General features: G+C 33.4%; 1 protein-coding gene across 1 annotated transcript; it reads right to left on the reverse strand.

Annotated features, from left to right (window-relative positions):
* Positions 1–6,500: 6,500 nt before the first annotated feature.
* CSN3 (casein kappa) lies at positions 6,501–17,760 on the reverse strand. The gene is made up of 4 exons (XM_029951855.1): positions 17,723–17,760; positions 14,418–14,497; positions 11,619–11,680; positions 6,501–6,962 (listed from the first exon to the last, which is right to left on the reverse strand). Exons 1-4 carry the CDS (start codon positions 17,758–17,760, stop codon positions 6,501–6,503), a joined length of 642 nt encoding a protein of 213 aa, XP_029807715.1.
* Positions 17,761–18,132: the final 372 nt, after the last annotated feature.

Below are 18,132 nucleotides of genomic sequence, written 5' to 3' on the forward strand. Positions count from 1 at the left end.
GCTGATGCATAGGAGCACATGTACCCCAATGTTCATAGCAGCACTGTCAACAATAGCCAAAACATGGAAAGAGCCTAAATGTCCATCACCTGATGAATGGATCAAGAAGACGTGGTATATATACACAATGGAGTATTACATGGCAATGAGAAAGAATGAAATCTGGCCATTTGTAGGAAAGTGGATAGATACCATATGTTTGCACTCATAGGTCTAGCAGGAGAAACCTAATGGAGGACCAGGGGGAGGGGAAGAGGGAAAGAGAGTTGAGGAGAGAGAGGGACGCAAAACTTGAGAGACTATTTAATACTGAAAATGAACTGAGGGTTGAAGGGGAAGGGAAGGGGGAAAAGAGGTGGTGGTAATGGAGGAAGGCGCTTGTGGAGAAGAGCACTGGGTCTTGTATGGAAACCAATTTGACAATAAACTATTTGAAAAAAAAAAGATAATACATATACCGATATAGCAGTTTAGTTACCATTCTGTTGACATTCAGCTTTCTCTCCTTGGAAATTGAGAGTAAGTTATAAAAAACATATTCTTTTTATACTTTTACATTGCTATGATTGCTGGTAATGATTTATTATAATTTTCTTTTGATTTCAAAATTGGATTAACAATATATCACTGATTTTGATAGTTTGATTTGTGATCACTAACTACTAAGGTCAACATTTATTTTTTTCTAGATTTTGGGAAGAATAATCTAGATTATTTAATCCTATTCAATGAATATTTCAATGTCCATCATTACCAATCCACTTATTCCTTTATTCACTTGTTTAACAAATATTTATTGGGTTCCTACACTGTACCAGGCCTTACCTTGGACAGATAATAGTGGGCAGGATATAAGAATATAGTTCCTATGTTCATCGGTCTTATAGGCCAGAAAGAAGGATAGCCAGGTGGAACAGAGTATGAGGAGCACCAAGGGGAAAAGAACTGGCAGAGGCAGGATGCTATGGCAGCACATGAATGGATAATTTGATCTCAGAAGTTCAAGAAAGGTTTTTCTTAAGAATGTGATATTTTATGGGTTGCCTGGGTGGCTCAGTCAGTTAAGTGTCTGACTTTGGCTCAGGTCATGATCTCATGATTTGTGAATTAGAGCCCTGCATCAGGCTCTGTGCATAAGCACAGAGCTCAGAGCCTGAAGCCTGCTTAGAATTCTGTGTCTCCCTCTCCCTCTGCCCTTCCCGTGCTTGCCCCCTCTCTCTGTCTCTCTCTCAAAACTAAATAAACATTTAAAAAAAGAGAGAAAATGTGATATTTTAGCCAAGGAGTCAACTTTTGATTATGTGGTATGAATTATCAAAAGGATTTGAGTGCCTTCAGAAAAGTGCAGGTGCAGCTAAAGCAGCCACAAGAGCTTTTGAGTGTATGGTATGAGGATGTAAGGGAGAGAGATGATGTTGGAAGGTAATAGCAAAATCAGGAAAGTTGTCTTTATCTAGTAGGCAATGGATGTCCTTGGAAGTGTTACTTAGGGAGTTTAGGGATAAAAAATGAACGTTGACTGAACGCCCATTTAACATAGGGTACATTTATGAATATCTCAGATTAAAGATGGTTGTCCTAGTAGGAAGATAATGAAGACTGGTGAATTGAATTACCAGCATTCAAAGCTAAACTTTACCACTTCGTGATTTATCATCTTGTGCAGATTACTTAATCTCTTTGAGTCTTAGTTTTGTCATTTATATATGAGCATAATAATAATACCTAGAAGATTACTATGTGGAATAAACTAATACCTATAAAATTCTTTTTACAGAGCCTAATATATATCAATAAATCAAAAATATTAATTTCTATTTTATCTATTGCTTAAGGTCACACAGTTAAGGGTGTTCTAGAGCTAGAACTTTGTGTTCTATCCAAATCTGAAGCCTATAAATTTTTACTGTCTTATGTTTAACTACTTTGAAATAGTTTTCACATATAGAAAATGGGGTTCAGTAACAAATTATTTCAAGAGGATACTGGTGAAGATTAAGAGATTAATATATGTGAAAGTGCTTTATATGTAAGAATTTGTTGTTGTTTTTATTGTTTCAAAGTGATTTGATTCATATTTTATTTTACCTGCCAGGCTAGAAAGGACTTTATTTATTTTTAAAAATTTTTAAATGTTTTTAAAAATTTATTTTTGAAAGAGAGAGACAGAGTGAGCAGAGGAGGGTCAGAGAGAGAGGGAGACACAGAATCTGAAAGACAGGCTGCGGCTCTGAGCTGTCATCAGCATAGAGCTCAACATGGGGCTCAAACCCATGAACTGCTAAATCATGACCTGAGTCGGTCAGACACTTAACCGACTGAACCACCCAGGTGCCCCTAGAAATGTTTTAATAATATTGTTCACGTGATTAAGAGCATGGACTTTAAAACAAAATCATCTGGGTTCAAATTCCAGCCCCACTTGGGGAAAATGATTTCATTTCTCTTTCCTAACAGCAAAAACAACAATGTGTAGTCCATGGGTACATATTAAATGAGTACATATATGTAAACAAATAGAGGATTGATCTATAGCATATATGCATAATATATTGTTTATTATTTTTAAATATCATTACTGTTATATGCTCCACAATAACTCTTATAGTGCTTTGTACTTACTTAGTAGGTGACAAATGTTTTTTTAATTAATAAAATAAATTCTGCCTCTTCCACATTTGCACTTTGTTTTTCAAGAAATTCATAATATTATTAATGGTCATAGCAAATGAGGCCCAGTTATGCCATGCTCCTGACCATGCCTCTCTTCCAGACTCCAGAATTTGAGTGAGAGAGCGGGTAAAAGGCTGCAAATCATTCTTAATAATAGCACATCTGTTGAGGGTTTTAGCAGATTAGATTGGTGACCAGTAAGCACTTTGTAAGGGTTGAGTGATTTGTATTTTCTCTGGCAGGATGTGTTCAATATGGGGTAAGCACATAAAAAACCCACTTGTTTTTGCAATATTTGTTTAAGGAAAAACCCTGGTTTGGGACTTTGAATATTCACCAATGTTTGTATACTGGAAGACGTCAATACTAGAAGCTTCCTGGTTTTGTGTGTGTGTGTGTGTGTGTGTGTGTGCGCACACACATATATGTGCATGTTTATATTTGGACAGACTTGAACTGTAGCTTCTAGTCTGGGGGAATCTGATCTAATCTCCATCAACTTCCCTAATTTTTCCATGTATCTGTGTTTGTAGTTCTGGTCATCTGTAGCCTGCTTGTGCGTGGATATTGCGCCTGGGAATGATCTTATCATTAGCAATACACTGGAAAACTTAAATTTAATGTTAACTCTAGAGTTTCCAGGGCTCAGAAAAGTCAGTTTTGTGGTCCCTTGGATTGGAATACCATAGCTTAGCTTTCTCCAGGTCCCATTACTTAGTTGTAAGTTTAGATGTCCCAGTGTCATCCTGGAGAAGATGTTCTTAATCAGTGCTTGTACCACTTTGAAAATCAGATATTTTAAACTTTGCCTCAGATAAACTTGTTTACTGAAACTCACACTAAATTTTCCTTGGAATTTCAAGGCTTCAAAGATCCCTAATATATATCCACAGACTTCTCAGTTAAGAAATCCCCTTGCATTCAAATGGCTTTATTGTGAAAGAAACAAAAAATTAAATGAGACATGGATGCAAAATTTAAGGGGAGAAGTGAAAAGAGCAAATCCATTGAAATCACTTTCTCTCTCTTGAATGAAGGTGGACAAGGGACCAAAGAAGAGTTTGGAGTAGTCATTTGGTTTCAGCAAGACCTATAAAAAATGATGACAGTTTAGGAATTTAATTTATAATGTGTTAACACTTTTCATGTACACTTTCATTTAACTTAAATGATTTATCTCTTATGTCTGTATCCAAGGATTTTATCAAATTAAAAACTTAAATATAAATACTTAAAATGGCTTACAGTAACTGAGAATAATTGACTTCAGCTAATATTTACACCAAGACAATGTCCTTTACATGCTTCTTTATAAGTGATATTATACACTGGTTGTAACTTAAAAATCTAGGTTCATGAGTTTTGAACAAATGTAACCTCTGAAATAATGATTATACCATTAAAACATAATCATGTAGCATATTTTGAATCATTAAAATATATAACTGTGTACTACTTGCTTTCATGTTGTCTCCATTAATTTTCTCATTGTGTTTTTAAAATTTTAATAAGTTAAAAATTTATCCAGTATCTTCTTTTTCCTACCATATGTCCTATTAAATAGCAACCAAATAATACAATTTATACATACACTGATCTAAGAAAACCATAATGTGTTTTCTGTTTTTCTGCACATTAGACAGCCTGTATAGAAATAGATGGCATTGTTGGTGGGAATGCAAACTGGTGCAGCCTCTCTGGAAAACAATGTGGAGGTTCCTAAAACAATTAAACCTAGAACTCTCCTATGACCCAGCAATAGCACTGCTAGGAATTTACACAAGGGATACAGGAGTATTGATGCATAGGGGCACATGTACCCCAATGTTTATAGCAGCGTTTTCAACAATAGTCTAATCATGGAAAGAGCCTAAATGTCCATCAGCTGATGAATGGATCAAGAAGATATGGTTCATACATAGAATAGAATACTCCTTGGGAATGAGAAAGAATGAAATCATGCCATTTGCTGCAACATGGATAGAACTGGAGGGTATTATGCTGAGTGAAATAAGTCAGAGAAAGACAGATATCATATGTTTTCACTCATATGTAGAATTTGAGAAACTTAACAGAAGGCCATGGGGGAGAGGAAGGAAAAAAAAGTTACAGAGAGGGAGGGAGCCAAACCATAAGAGACTCTTAATTACAGAGAAAAAACTGAGGGTTGATGGGAAGTGGGGGAGAGGGGGAAATGGGTGATGGGCATTGATGAGGGCACTTGTTGGGATAAGCACTGGGTGTCGTATGTAAGCCAATTTGACAATAAATTATATTAAAAAAATAGATGGGATACTAATTAAGCTTTACCATCTGAAATCAGACAGTTTTGGTTTTGTTCCCATTTTTAAACTTTTGAGCTGTGATAATTTACTTAAGATTCATAGGCCTGTTATTATTTATTTTTTGTGTGTGAATTCAAGATAGTCATATACTCTGTTCCATATGGTTGCTACCCTAATAATCAGAGGTAATTATATAAAATAATTATCATTTAGGAAGAACAAGACATTGTTTAAAAATAAATTTAAGTATTTATTATTTTTATTTCTTCTAATGCATTACATTTTGTAGACTGACCAGTTTTTACCATCTTTTCTTAATATGCATTGCCATTTCAGTCTTATAGAAACCACAATTAAGAGAAAATGAAAGTTCGGAGAGAGTAATGACTTGGCGAAAGTCACACAGATGGAAGAAACAGCATTTTATGCTATTCCTGTTGTATGACAGATCACTGTGTTGTATTTTAGATTACATAACATATAGATAGTGGGATGCACTGAAAATATTTATTGCAAAGAAACTCAAAATTTTGTCAATTTCTCCCCAAATTATTTCATACTCTTTGGTTATTTTTTATCTTATTGATCTTTCCCTTTAACTTCTTCCCATAAGTTTCAAGTTATTTTAGACTCCACTCTTATTCATTGATCCAAATAATCAGTGGAAATGTTGGCCTCACATTTAAGATTCTAAAAATATTCTTTTAACATATATGTGCTTTTTAAATTAAGAATTACGATTCTTCCATGGGTTTATCTTAGAATATGAGAAATTTTGGGTGCTTAACTTCATGGGTACTTTCAGAAATGATGTCTGAAATAAAGAAATGCATGGGAAATGTATTTCCTTTTACTCAATTTAGGGCAAAATTAGAGTGCGAGAACATGGTTACATGTTTGAAATATATTTAAACTCACATTTGTATAAATATTCTAAGAAAATTTATTTTTGAGATAAGAAAAATTATAAATTTTTACTTAACTTCATGTTGGAGTAGAAATGAAGTGAAACTGATAGATTCTAGTAGTGTTCCAATTGTTGAAATCAAGTTTGATAGTAAAATCTCGAGTATTTCATTTTGTAAAATAAGATATTTATTTCTTACTGAGACAGAATCTAGCATATCAATAGGATAGCACCACCAAAGTAAAATTAAAATGAACCCATTTTGACTGTTCTTGTAACAGGCTTAATTTATCCATTATACTATCTTAGATGTTATGATCATATGATAAATCCATGGATCTTGTGTGTATTATTTTTTAAAAATTTTTATTAAAAAATTTTAAAAGTTTATTTATTAGGAGAGAGGGAGAGAAGGTGAGTGAGTGGGGGAGGGGCAGAGAGAGAGGGAGAGAGAGAATCCCAAGCAGGGTCTGCACAGAGAGTGCCGAGTCCCATGCAGGAACTCAAACCCATGAACTCATGAGCTCATGACTTGAGCTGAAATCAAGAGTCAGAAGTTTACTCTTGTCTGTATTATTTATTTTTGTCTTTTAGCATTTACCTGTATTGTCTTCTTCAATATTTCCTTAGAGTTTTTAGACCATGGTTGAAGTCACTGGAACTGTGGTAGTCTCAGGTGTGCTTGTGATGGTGAATTCTGAGGAAGCTTCTGTAGTGACTACAGTGTTCACTATTGGTTCAGTGGTAGAAATAAGTGTAGGCTCAGCAATAGCAACGGTATTGATGGTAGGGACACCTGTCTTATCCTGACTTGTCTTTGGGGGAATGGCAACAAATGATGCAGGTAGGTGTGGGTGACGTAGCACAGTAGGTGAATAGGTATTTGGTAGGACTTGCCACTGAGGAATTTGGACATGTGGCCTAACAGCGACTGGTTTTGCATTAAATGGATAAGGAATATATTGATTATTAACTGGTACAGCTGGCTTATGTGGGTAGTAACTGGGCACATAGTGAGGATAGTTATTCAACACATAATGAATTGGGATATACTTGGCAGTTTTCTGATTAAGCAATCTTTCATCATTCTCACGGCACTGCAAAAAGAATACATTGTGCAGATTGTTATTATTGTAGGCTAGAATCTTAAATCAGAATTTTTTGAAGTAATATACATTAGTATTTGACACTGGAGAACTACAATATTGGAGCAGTGAACTCAGCAACCATATTATTTTACAAGATATGGATTTGTACACTTCCACTTCTTGCTTTTCAACAAATATTTAAAAAATATTAGTTTCAAACAGATTAGATGAGATAATCCATAATGAAACCACATTGCCCAGGTCTTGGCATATATGAATAGTGCTCAGTAAATGTTGGAAATTATAATAAGTACAATACCTAGAAAAATTTCATAGGGAGCTTTGACATATTATGCACAAATACACACAGAGAAATATATATGCATATATACATTTTAATATTTAAGTGTGTATATCTGTATTCTTACCACATATTTGTAATTGTTTACAAATTTTATTTATCTAGAAATTAGGATGAGGGCACGTTATTTTTTCTAAACTAATTATAGCAGAATAGTAAAATAATGTGATGTGGGAGGATTCCTGGATTTATACTTAGGATTCTTTTCAGCTTCATTTTATTCATTAAAGGTCATTAAGAAATTCTCTGTTTTTATTTGCCTCTCTTCTATTGGTTATGTGAGTTTATAAAAATGTGTCTTTAAATCTTTCTGTATGAATTAAAACAAATCAACAAAACTACACTCCAAAACAAGTATTTCTCATGAAAGGAGACATTTAAATATGTTCATTCAAACATATGTGGAAAACGAAAAGAGAAAGTAAATGTAAGTGTGTGAGAAGTATTCAAAGATGGGTCAGAGAGGGATCCTTCCCCAAGTCTTTAGTCAGGAAAGATATTAAACTTTATGTTTGTTTTCCTTTTTACCCCAATATTAAATTCTGAGATAATTTTCTCATGTTGCAAGATGTACATGAAAACCAAAAATACATGACTTGGATCATAAAAAGAATGCAAGATTTTCAGGTGAATATTGACCATTGATTCATATAACTGCTGAAAGTGATTTTTTTGGTAAAGATTATTATTTTGTGGGATTTATTTATTAATTTTTAGACAGAAGACATTTAAATATCATTGAACTGTGCATAATATTATACTTTAGAGTTCATGTCTCTACTAGAAATAATTAAAATAAACTTACAGTTGCTTGTTCCTGGTTTTGCAGCTGTGCACCCTGCTGCAGTTCACAAAAATGAGAAATAAATTTAAAACAAGGCAAAGTCCAGATTTTTTTGTGGTTTAAAAATCTTTTGTGCTAAAGAAAAACATCATTTGTTTATTTTTACTTTAATATTGTAAAATATTATAATGCATTCTCCATGGTTATTTAATCTATAAGGTCTGTGAGCCACTCAAGAAGTGGTAACAATAAACTAATCAAAATTTTTAAAAAATCATCACCTGGGAAGAAAAATTTAAGTTGAAAATAATATGATCATCTGACTCCTATGCAACAAACATATATAAATATAAATTTATAAATAAATACATTTATTTAAATGGAAAATATGAATAACCTATATTCAATTTGTATTGAATGTACACTGTGTTTTTTGATTTTTGAATATAAATTATTATAAATAAGAAGAGCATTAGGCATAGTTTTTTCCCTGCTGTCCTACTAATATGATTCATGAGGTTTATTTAGATTAAAAAGCTGTCTTTGTATAACACTAGTATGTAAGTATTGTATAAATAATAGTGTGTTTTTAATCAGCTTTCATTAGTTTTTATAATACTTTTCTTAATTCTATATTGCAACATACATAGCGAATCAGGAGTGGATAAACAATTTCCATAGACATATATATATAAAGCTTTAAAAACTCACAAAGGTTATATAAACTTCTGAGATAAGGTTATAAGATTAAATATTTTTTAAAATGATAGATCTAGTTTAGGACATTTCACACACATCCTTTGGATATAAAAAGACTCTAGAATTTTTTGGATGATGTTGGTGCAGAAAATTACAAGTTTGATAAAATAATAAAATGTTGAGATAAAGATTTCTTTGCTCTAAATGCATTAAATTACTAAATTTACTGTTACTAATTTAAAGTTTAAAAGATAATAAGAATATTATAGAACATCAGCCTACATTCAAAAATTCAGATTATCTAGACATCTTCAATTATATCAATCTGTACATCTGTATATATTCCTGCTAGTACACATATTGTATCTAACTTTTTATCAAGAAGCAATATCTCATATTTTTTTCTATTTATCATATAGTTTTTGTACTCAAATATTTATAATTGAAAAATGAATGATGAATGATAATGTCATCAAATGTTTATTCTTTATTGTTAAACATTAAAGCTCCTTTCAAAAATGTTTTATTGTTAATAGATAGATGAATAACATCTGTATATTACTGTCCTTTTTAATAGTTTTCATAGATGCCTTAAAATAATTTTTTAAGAATATAACTTTTGGTAGGGACAAAAATTTTTTGATGGAAATCATCGGATTGCTGTACAGGAAAGTTGTGCCAACTTATAATGCCACCAGTAGACTATAGACTATAAGATTGTGTTATTCATCACATAATTGTTAATAATAAGTATTATCCTAACTATATTTGGAGAGAAGGGACAAATTAGCATGTAAAAAATACTATCACAAAATATGTATAGTTTTGACTGTTAATTAGATTGAATGGTAAAATCTATAAACTTTAATATTTTTGAATTATTTGTTAATTGTCCCTGGGGCGTGAAGCCTTTGTGAAAATGGGAAGGAGTTTTTAGGAGCTAGAGCAGGCTCAAGTGGCTCAGGAAGAGGTTGCTATCGACCAGGGAGTTGTGGATCATGTGATATTGCAATTTATAATAAGAAATATGTATTTTGTCTTCATTCCAGTTTCTGGCACAGTGCTGTTCCTAAAACCCTGTGATTTTCTAAGTGATGCATGTGGAGTGGGGAAGAAAGTGTCTTTCATTATGTTAATGAAGTGAATTTGGGCCCCACCGAAGGATGGGGGGTGGTTGTAGGAGAAACTAACTTTTTTTCTTTAACGTTTATTTATTTATTTTGAGAGAGAGAGCTCCAGTAAGGGAAGGAGAAGGAGAGAAGGAGACAGAGAATCCTAAGTACGCTCTACTCTGGGAGGGCGGAGTCTGACAGGGGTCTCTAACCCAGGAACCCAGAGATCAGACCTGAGCCGAAACCATGAGTGGGACACTTAATCCACTGAGCTATCCAGGTGTCCATGAGAAACCAACCTTTTGGTTTGAAGGTTGGGACTTCCAATCCCACTCTGTAATCCTTCAGGGAGGGGAAAGGGATTGGAGGTTGAGTCAGCAGATGATGGCCAGTAATTTAAGCAATCATCCCTATGTAATGAAGCCTCCATCAAACCTCAGAAAGGATGGGATCAGACAGCTTCTGGGTTGATGAGTACATGGAAATTCCGGGAGAGTGACTTTCCTGGAGATGGCATGGACCTCTATACCCCTTCTCACATACCTTGCCCTATGTATCTCTTCCATTTGACTGTTTCTGAGTACATCCTTTTATGATAAACCAGTATCTAGTAAGTAAAACATTTCCTAGTTCTATTAGCTGCTCTAGCTAATTAACCAAATGCAAGGAGGGGAATGTGGGAAACTCCCATCTATACTCAGTCTTCAGAAATACAGGCAACAGCCCAGGTTTCTGACTAGTGTCTGAAAAGAGAGCAGCAGGGACAGTCTGACCCCTCCACCTGTGGAATTTGACACTATCTCTGGTTAGACTGTTTCAGAACTGAGTTGGATTTTCTAACACCCTGCTGGTGTCCAATAATTGCTTGGTGCTGTGTGAGAACTCCCGTCCCCAAATACATGTTGGCAATGTGTCCAGAAACCTAAAATAATAATTTTCTTATTTCATGCTTAATCCTGATCATTGAGAGAGAAAACTCAAATTCAAAATATGCTGGTGGCCAAAGTAAAATGGAATTTCAAAGAATAAATGAAGGCAAATGAATGTAAAAGTCATAATAATTCAAATTTTTATGAAGTTTGACTCTAAGAATTTACCTAATTATTTAATAAATATTAACCTAAAAGCAAGTCTAAATTTAATAATAAATGAATTATGAACAAGGACTAGTGCCTTCCAGAATTTATAATCTTAGAGATGGTCATCTAAAATCATCTTACTTATATTTTGTTCCTGCTATAGGTAAATAAGTGCCTGAGATCCCTAAATGAATTTCACTCTCTGGGATCTCTCTCTCTCAAAAATAAATAAATATTAAAAAATTTTTAAAAATTAAAAAAAATTCTGATCTAGGATTATGATTTATGTATTTATTCTTTAGAAATTATTTTTAGAGCATTTTATAATTTAAAAATATTTCCAGAATTGTTCTCTCCCACTCCACCTCCAACATATTTCCTGTATAGTATGAGAATTTTAAAGGTTTTTCATACATGATAAAGTGTGATTTCTTAATTCCTGGGAGCTAAAATCTTATCCAGAAGAACATGGTTATAATTTTATAATAAAAATCAATACAATTTTAAGAAAATATAGCAAGTATGCAGTTACTTTGTTCTGTGAAGTATAACTTTACTTTCCACAATAGAACTTTTAAATAAAATTTTCTTAAAATCTTAATACGAATTGATTAGATGAAATCAACTCACCAACAATGGTAAGGTAAATGCAAGAATATTCACAACTAGGGAAAAAGTCTTCATCATTGCACCTGAAAATAAAAATTAAAATTTATTAAGAGGAACTGTTATAATTTATGAGAGATTTGGGATAGTATTTGCTTGTTTTGTTTTGTTTTTGCTTTAGGGAAAAAAACAGTTTTATGGGTACATTTAGCCAATGTGGAAAATATTTATTGTACACTTTATAAAAAACAAACTTGAAATTATCAGGGTGAATCTGATACAGGCTTTGCCAACAACTAGCATCAGTTTTAGGAAGAGAGTTACAACATACACAAATTGGCACAAGAGGAAAGAAAGAAAGTGGAAAATGCCACAAGTGTTTTTCTACAGATAGAAGGTTTCAGTTAAGAGAATCATCAAAGTCTTTGTGTAGGAGATGGCATATACATATGGCTTGTCCATGGAGAAAGATAGAGGAGAAAGTCTTGGGAACATCCATGGACATTTTGAAGGGTGTGGTGTTTTATAAGAAGAGAAAGATAAAGTTGAAAAGAAAGTTTAGGGCAGCAAAATGAGAGGCCTTGAATGCCAGGTGAAAGAGTTAGGCATGGTTTTGTAAACAACAGAAACTAGTTGAGAGGTTTTAGACTGGAGAGTGTTGAGACTGTATATTCATTTGGAGGACTAAGTTCTAGCCCAGTACCTATCCATTTGAGTAACTTTGGCCAAGTAATTTCCCTTGCCTGGGATTTATCTTTCTAATCTATAAACTGAACATTCGAACTAAGTGATTTCTAAAATTCTATTAATTCCATGATTGATCTAATGGAAACGGGTAAGATGGAGGGAAAGAGGTGGAGTTTGAAACTGCATTCTTTATAACATACTTCAGTAGTAATCATAAATGATATTATTAACTTGATTGTTTTATTAAGAAATATAGATATGACAATTACAGTGCTTTTGAATATTTAAAAAGTAAATTAGTCTTATCCTTCTAATGGAGTATAGGGTTGTCACACTTGCTTATTTGTCCCTTCTTTTAAAGTTCATTTATTTATTTTGAGAGAGAGAGAAAGAGAGAGCAGGGGAGGAGCAAAGAGAGGGGGAGAGAAGATTTTAAGCAGGCTCTGCTCTGACAGTGGAGAGGTGAAGCATTATGGAGCTTGATCCCACGAACTGTGAGATCATGACCTGAGCCAAAATCGAGTCAGATGCCTAACCATCTGAGCCACCCAGGCCCTCTATGTGACTCTTTTTAAATAAACTGTCTTTTTAGAAAGGTACATATAACACTTCAAACTTTTAATATTTAAGTACAGATCATATTTGTGAAGTAAATACTAACTACAGACTGTTGTAGCTATTGTTACTGCCATATGTGTAATACACTGGAGTCCTATAAACAGTTGTACAAAAGAGGTCCACAGAGTTAAAGCCAAGGGTTGGAAAGGGGAATCACATCAGACTCTATTTGCTTCCATTCCCAGGCAATAATGATTAGGAAGACTGTCGGCTAAACTGACCCCCAAAATGCTGACAAGATATCAGTGGTTAGAAAAGAACTACTATGAAATCAAATCTGAACAACCTTCAAGAAACTCAGCTTTCATGGAGAGATGGAATTGCTTATTAATTCTTTATTTGCCAATTAACTTTTTAATTAAAATATATTTGACATATAACATTGTATAAATTTAAGGTGCACAATATGTTGATTTGATACATTTATATATTGTAATATAACACTTCTAACATGCCACATAATTACTATTTTTTTTGGTTGTAATAATTAAGATCTAGTCTTAGCAAGTACCATGAATATAGACAACAATATTGTATTATAATCACCAGGTAGCTTAAAATTATAGACCGAACAATAAATTTTTATGGTGAAGAAGACTCCTGTTCAATTCTCACAAAATTATAACACATGTGCACACACACAAATATTCTATAAAATGATAGTAATTTTTTCCTTTTTAGCATAAATAGATATCAGGTAAGACCATACTTTACTTATCACCTACTTAAACCAATGAGTACTTGAATTTGCCTTAATCACTACAGAATCACTGTAAGACAGAAATAATTTGTGAAATAGTAGAACTATTCAGCTTTCATGGGAATACAAAAGGCATGCTTTAAAACAAAAATTATAAAAATTAAAATTAAGACCTTTAAATATAAATATATACAAAATTAATTAAGGGATCAATCTGGATTATTATTACATACCATCTTGCTGAGAAGTTATCCCTCCACGTTTGTAGGTTCTTTGTCTTGAATGCCTTCTTTTATTTATATTTGTTATTATTTTTTAAAGTTTTGATGATTTTTTAAAAAGTTTTTATTTAAATTCCAGTTGCTTAACATTCAGTGTAATATTAGTTTCAGGTATCCAATATAGTGACTCAACACAGTGCTCATCACAAGTGCACCTCTTAATCCCCATTACCTATTTCGCCTATCCCCCCGCCCACCCACTTCCCCTCTCATAACCGTAAGTTTGTTCTTGATGGTTAAGAGTCTGTTTCTTGGTTTGCCTCTCTACCTTCTTCTTTAGAATTTACATTGTCTTTACTAGTTTATCAGAATCAAACCTTGACCTTTAACCCAAAGTGAAGTTAAAAGTAAATTGGATTATAACACCATTCAGAATATAAGGTTGAGGTTAGAAACTAATATCAAAATGGAGCCAAGACATATTCATACTTAACAATAAAAGCTAAAAGGAAGAAAATGTGCTTCTAAAATAACTTTGGTGGTATTATCTCTATTGTAAAAAGGAATATTTCTCTCTGGATATTTCAGTATAGTTACCTTTCCTTGTGCCTGTCAGGTCTTGCTTGGCAGTAGGTTGAGGTGGCCCTTCAACTGTAGAGAAGACGCTAGGTAAATAGCTGAAGATTTATTAAAGGGTATTAGTGGCTTGTGTCATGTGATTTATTTTCCTCGTGCATTTCACCGAATGGGAAGATGACAAAAAGGAAAGATTTGATGACAGCCAGGTCACCTATGGGTCAATTTTAGTGAAATGCAGAAGGGGAAATAGAGTTGTTATTCACAGAGCTTGAAAAAAGACTATTCACACTTTTTAAATAATGAATTTGTATGTTTCATAAACAGAGGAGTTCTAAAAAACATTAATTGTATTCTTAATGAACTAATCTTACCTCTTTGAATTTAAAACTGTTGTAAAAGTGAACAGGAAAATAGCTAACCACAACATTGTAATATTTTAATGATTTTAAATTTAAGAACCTGGGTATCAAGTGATCCTACATATATTACAAAATCTAGTTGATCTTCTTCAAAACTATTGATTTTTTAAATATAGAAATCTGATAATTCATTGTATACCCAAGAACAACTTTTTAAAAATTAAATCTAAATGTCAGACATTTTAATCAATATAAAATAGCCATTTGTGTTTGAACTACAACATAGAGTTTTCAATACACATTCATTCATTGATTAGGTTCTTATGAATGAAATTTTAGAATAGATTTTTAGTTTTCAGGAATTTAGGTGACACTTTGGATAAACAAAATTGAATTATTGAATTGAGGATAATTGTTCTGTCTCAAAGATAGCTCATTCTGACACAATAGTAAGTATAATAAAATCACCAATATGAGGGACATTTTGGTAAAATACAGTTAACCAAATAATTTGCCTACCCAATTCAGAAAAGGATATTTTCTTTTGTTTGCATTTCTCTGGGGGAAAATGTTAATTGTGACTTCACTTTAGCTCTGAGGTCCTGGCAAGACTGAAATATTTACAGGAATCAGTTTAAGGCTGCCAGAATAGAGGAAATAATGTCAGCATTGTAGTATTCCTATATTCTTGTTTTTTCTTAGAATTATTTCATGTCTTAGGAAATTAGGAACAATATTCTGAATCATAGATGAATGCGTATTGAGTTTGAACAGAGTGAGTTGAGATTGTCTATTTCTCAGAAGTGTTGGCTTCTGCTGTTTGAAGAAAAATGGCAGAGATTCAAAACTGCTAAAACAAACTGCTAGAATAATAAGACCAGCCATTCTATATGGACTGTTTAGTTGCACATTTTTTCTCTGGTTGTGAGGGTCAAGTGATAGTTGGAAGATTATGGACTGATCAATCCCCAAATTATGAAGGTGTTCCTTTCTACATAGTAATTTCTCAGTCCTTGATTTAGAGTCATAAAATGATACTTATTTTCAGTTGAACCTTTACCTAATCCACAATTACAAAAACTTTATTTATATACTATTATTATTCACCAGAGGCTCAGAACACTTTTAATAACATTGTTTTAGTGGGAAAATATAACTCAGTAATTATATTTCACCTGGGAATGCTAGGAATCTTTATTCATACCAAAAGAAAACCATTCCTACAGTGGGGTTACCAAGCCACCTCAAACACCACTCTGACGTTTTTGAAAAACTGGATATTATTTGTTGAACACTTAAATTAGCACAGGTACTGTTCCAGGCATTAGGGATAACTTAGTAACCAATGCTGTCAAAGATCCTTGCCATTGTGGACCTCATAGTCTAACATATACTTGAATACTAGTGACACAGAACATTCCCCGTATATATATTTACCTAAGGAATCTAAGAAAACTAAAGAGTTTCAAATGATCGGATGATGAATTTAGATGAATTAGGTGAACTCTACATTGGAGCTATTCAGATACCTGTTGTTTTCCAAGGAAAAACAAAAAGGAAGATCAAAACTCCCATGATATAAAATCTCCCAGGAAGTTGGGATAGTGATGAATAAGTTCTTAAAACATGGAGTATTTGCTATCTGGAATTGGTTCCTAACCTCCATCTAGGCATGTATTCATTTTAGGTGTCATAGTCTACTCCTGAAACATCCCTGAAGTATGGGAGGAAGACCAACAGGGCTGCTTAGTTAAATTACAGCTTCTTTAGGTCCTGATAATCAGTGTCTATATAAACACTTACACAGTGGAGCTGAGTAAGAGGTTATTGTGGGTTCATAAGTACACATTTCAAGCACTATGAAATAATCATTTTATGACCAGTGAAATGATGGTTATTGACTAATATGCATTCTTTCATCCATAACAACTTTTTGTACTATTAGCACTTTTCACATTTGATATGTACTTTATCTCTATTTTCTTTTCTTTTGGTGGCACTCACATGCATGTGGTTTTATTTTTTTCTGTCTCATTTTCTTTCTCAGTTACTTCATTACTACCAGGCTGATCTCAATACTCTAATATGTTCTTGAAGTACACCAATGTTTGTGACAGTAGTTTCAATGCAAATAACTAATAACTTTTTATATGATTAATTCTTAAGACATCAGAAAATTAACATTTTAATGCAGAAATTTGTATGCTTTGGAAACCTTTGCTATACATGAAAATTCTGGGAAAGTAGCATAAAATGGTCCTAAAATTTTTAAACACCAACAAAACAGAATATCACAATTTTGCTCGCCTGCAGACAATTTATTTAAATAAACTGTGCACTATGTAGTTTTTATTAAAAACAAGGCACTATAGGGCACCTGGGTGTCTCATTCGGTTGAGCATCTGACTTTGGTCATGCCTCTCACAGTTCGTGGGTTCAAGCCTATGATCTCAAGCACTGACCATGCAGAGCCTGCTTGGATTTCTCTCTCTCTCTCTCTCTCTCTCTCTCTCTCTCTCTCTCTCTCTCTCTCTCCCCTCTCTGCCCCTCCCCCACTTGCACTCTCTCAAAGTAAATAAACTTAAAAATAAAGCAAAAAACCAGAAACCAAGGCGCTTTATTTGGAGACTCTAGGAGGCAGTCACAGTCTCTGCCTGCAGAGAACATATAAGAGATGTTTTCTGTTGGATGTAGATAGAGAGATCCTTTTTGAGGCTTGAGAGTACATTTGATGTCATCTGGAGCCCAGAATGAATGTTGTTATGACTTTAGTATTAGTGCACATACAAATTTATACTTTAGTAACTTTTACAATCCCAAAGTTTCGGGGTCCACTCTAATAACACATTAAAAAATACAAGGGGTAATCAAGAAAGTTTTCAATTTTTGTAAAGCATTGTCTAATATGATCCTAGGACTCTCTGTAACTCTCTTACTCCCATAGATCTTTTATTCTTCTCCTACCATTCAAAGTCGATAGCCAGGTCCACTGTGACCTCCATGTGGCCAAATCCAGTGCTAATGTTTCGATCCTTCTCTTAATCCGTCTCAACAGCTCTGGCATGCTGATTGGTCTTTCTAATTTGTAATGATTTATTCTTCTGCTTTTTCCTTTCAAACCATTGGCTGCTCTTCATTTCTCTTTTGGTTCATCTTATTTAACTCCAACTCCAAAGTTGGGAAAACATTCTTGAATTCTTCCTGTGTTTACTACCCTTCTGCCTTTTCTCTCTCTCTAGCTTTGCTATCCTTGTAGTTAACCTATCCCATTCCTATAGCTTTAAATATGATATACACACTCGTAACTTCACTGAACTACAGCCTCATGTACCTAGCACTTGCTTTAGCATTCCCGTTTGTATATGAAATGGACA

The sequence above is a fragment of the Suricata suricatta genome, chromosome 1, assembly GCF_006229205.1.
Source record: "Suricata suricatta isolate VVHF042 chromosome 1, meerkat_22Aug2017_6uvM2_HiC, whole genome shotgun sequence".
Lineage (NCBI taxonomy): Eukaryota > Metazoa > Chordata > Mammalia > Carnivora > Herpestidae > Suricata > Suricata suricatta.

Coding starts and splice junctions, on each gene's coding strand:
- CSN3 (XM_029951855.1), bottom strand. CDS start 17,760: ATGGAGGTCACAGTGGACCTGGCTATCGACTTTGAATG. Junction 11,681..14,417: donor CCTGACAGGCACAAGGAAAG/GTAACTATACTG, acceptor TTTTATTTTCAG/GTGCAATGATGAAGACTTTT. Junction 6,963..11,618: donor CATTTACCTTACCATTGTTG/GTGAGTTGATTT, acceptor TTCTTTTTGCAG/TGCCGTGAGAATGATGAAAG.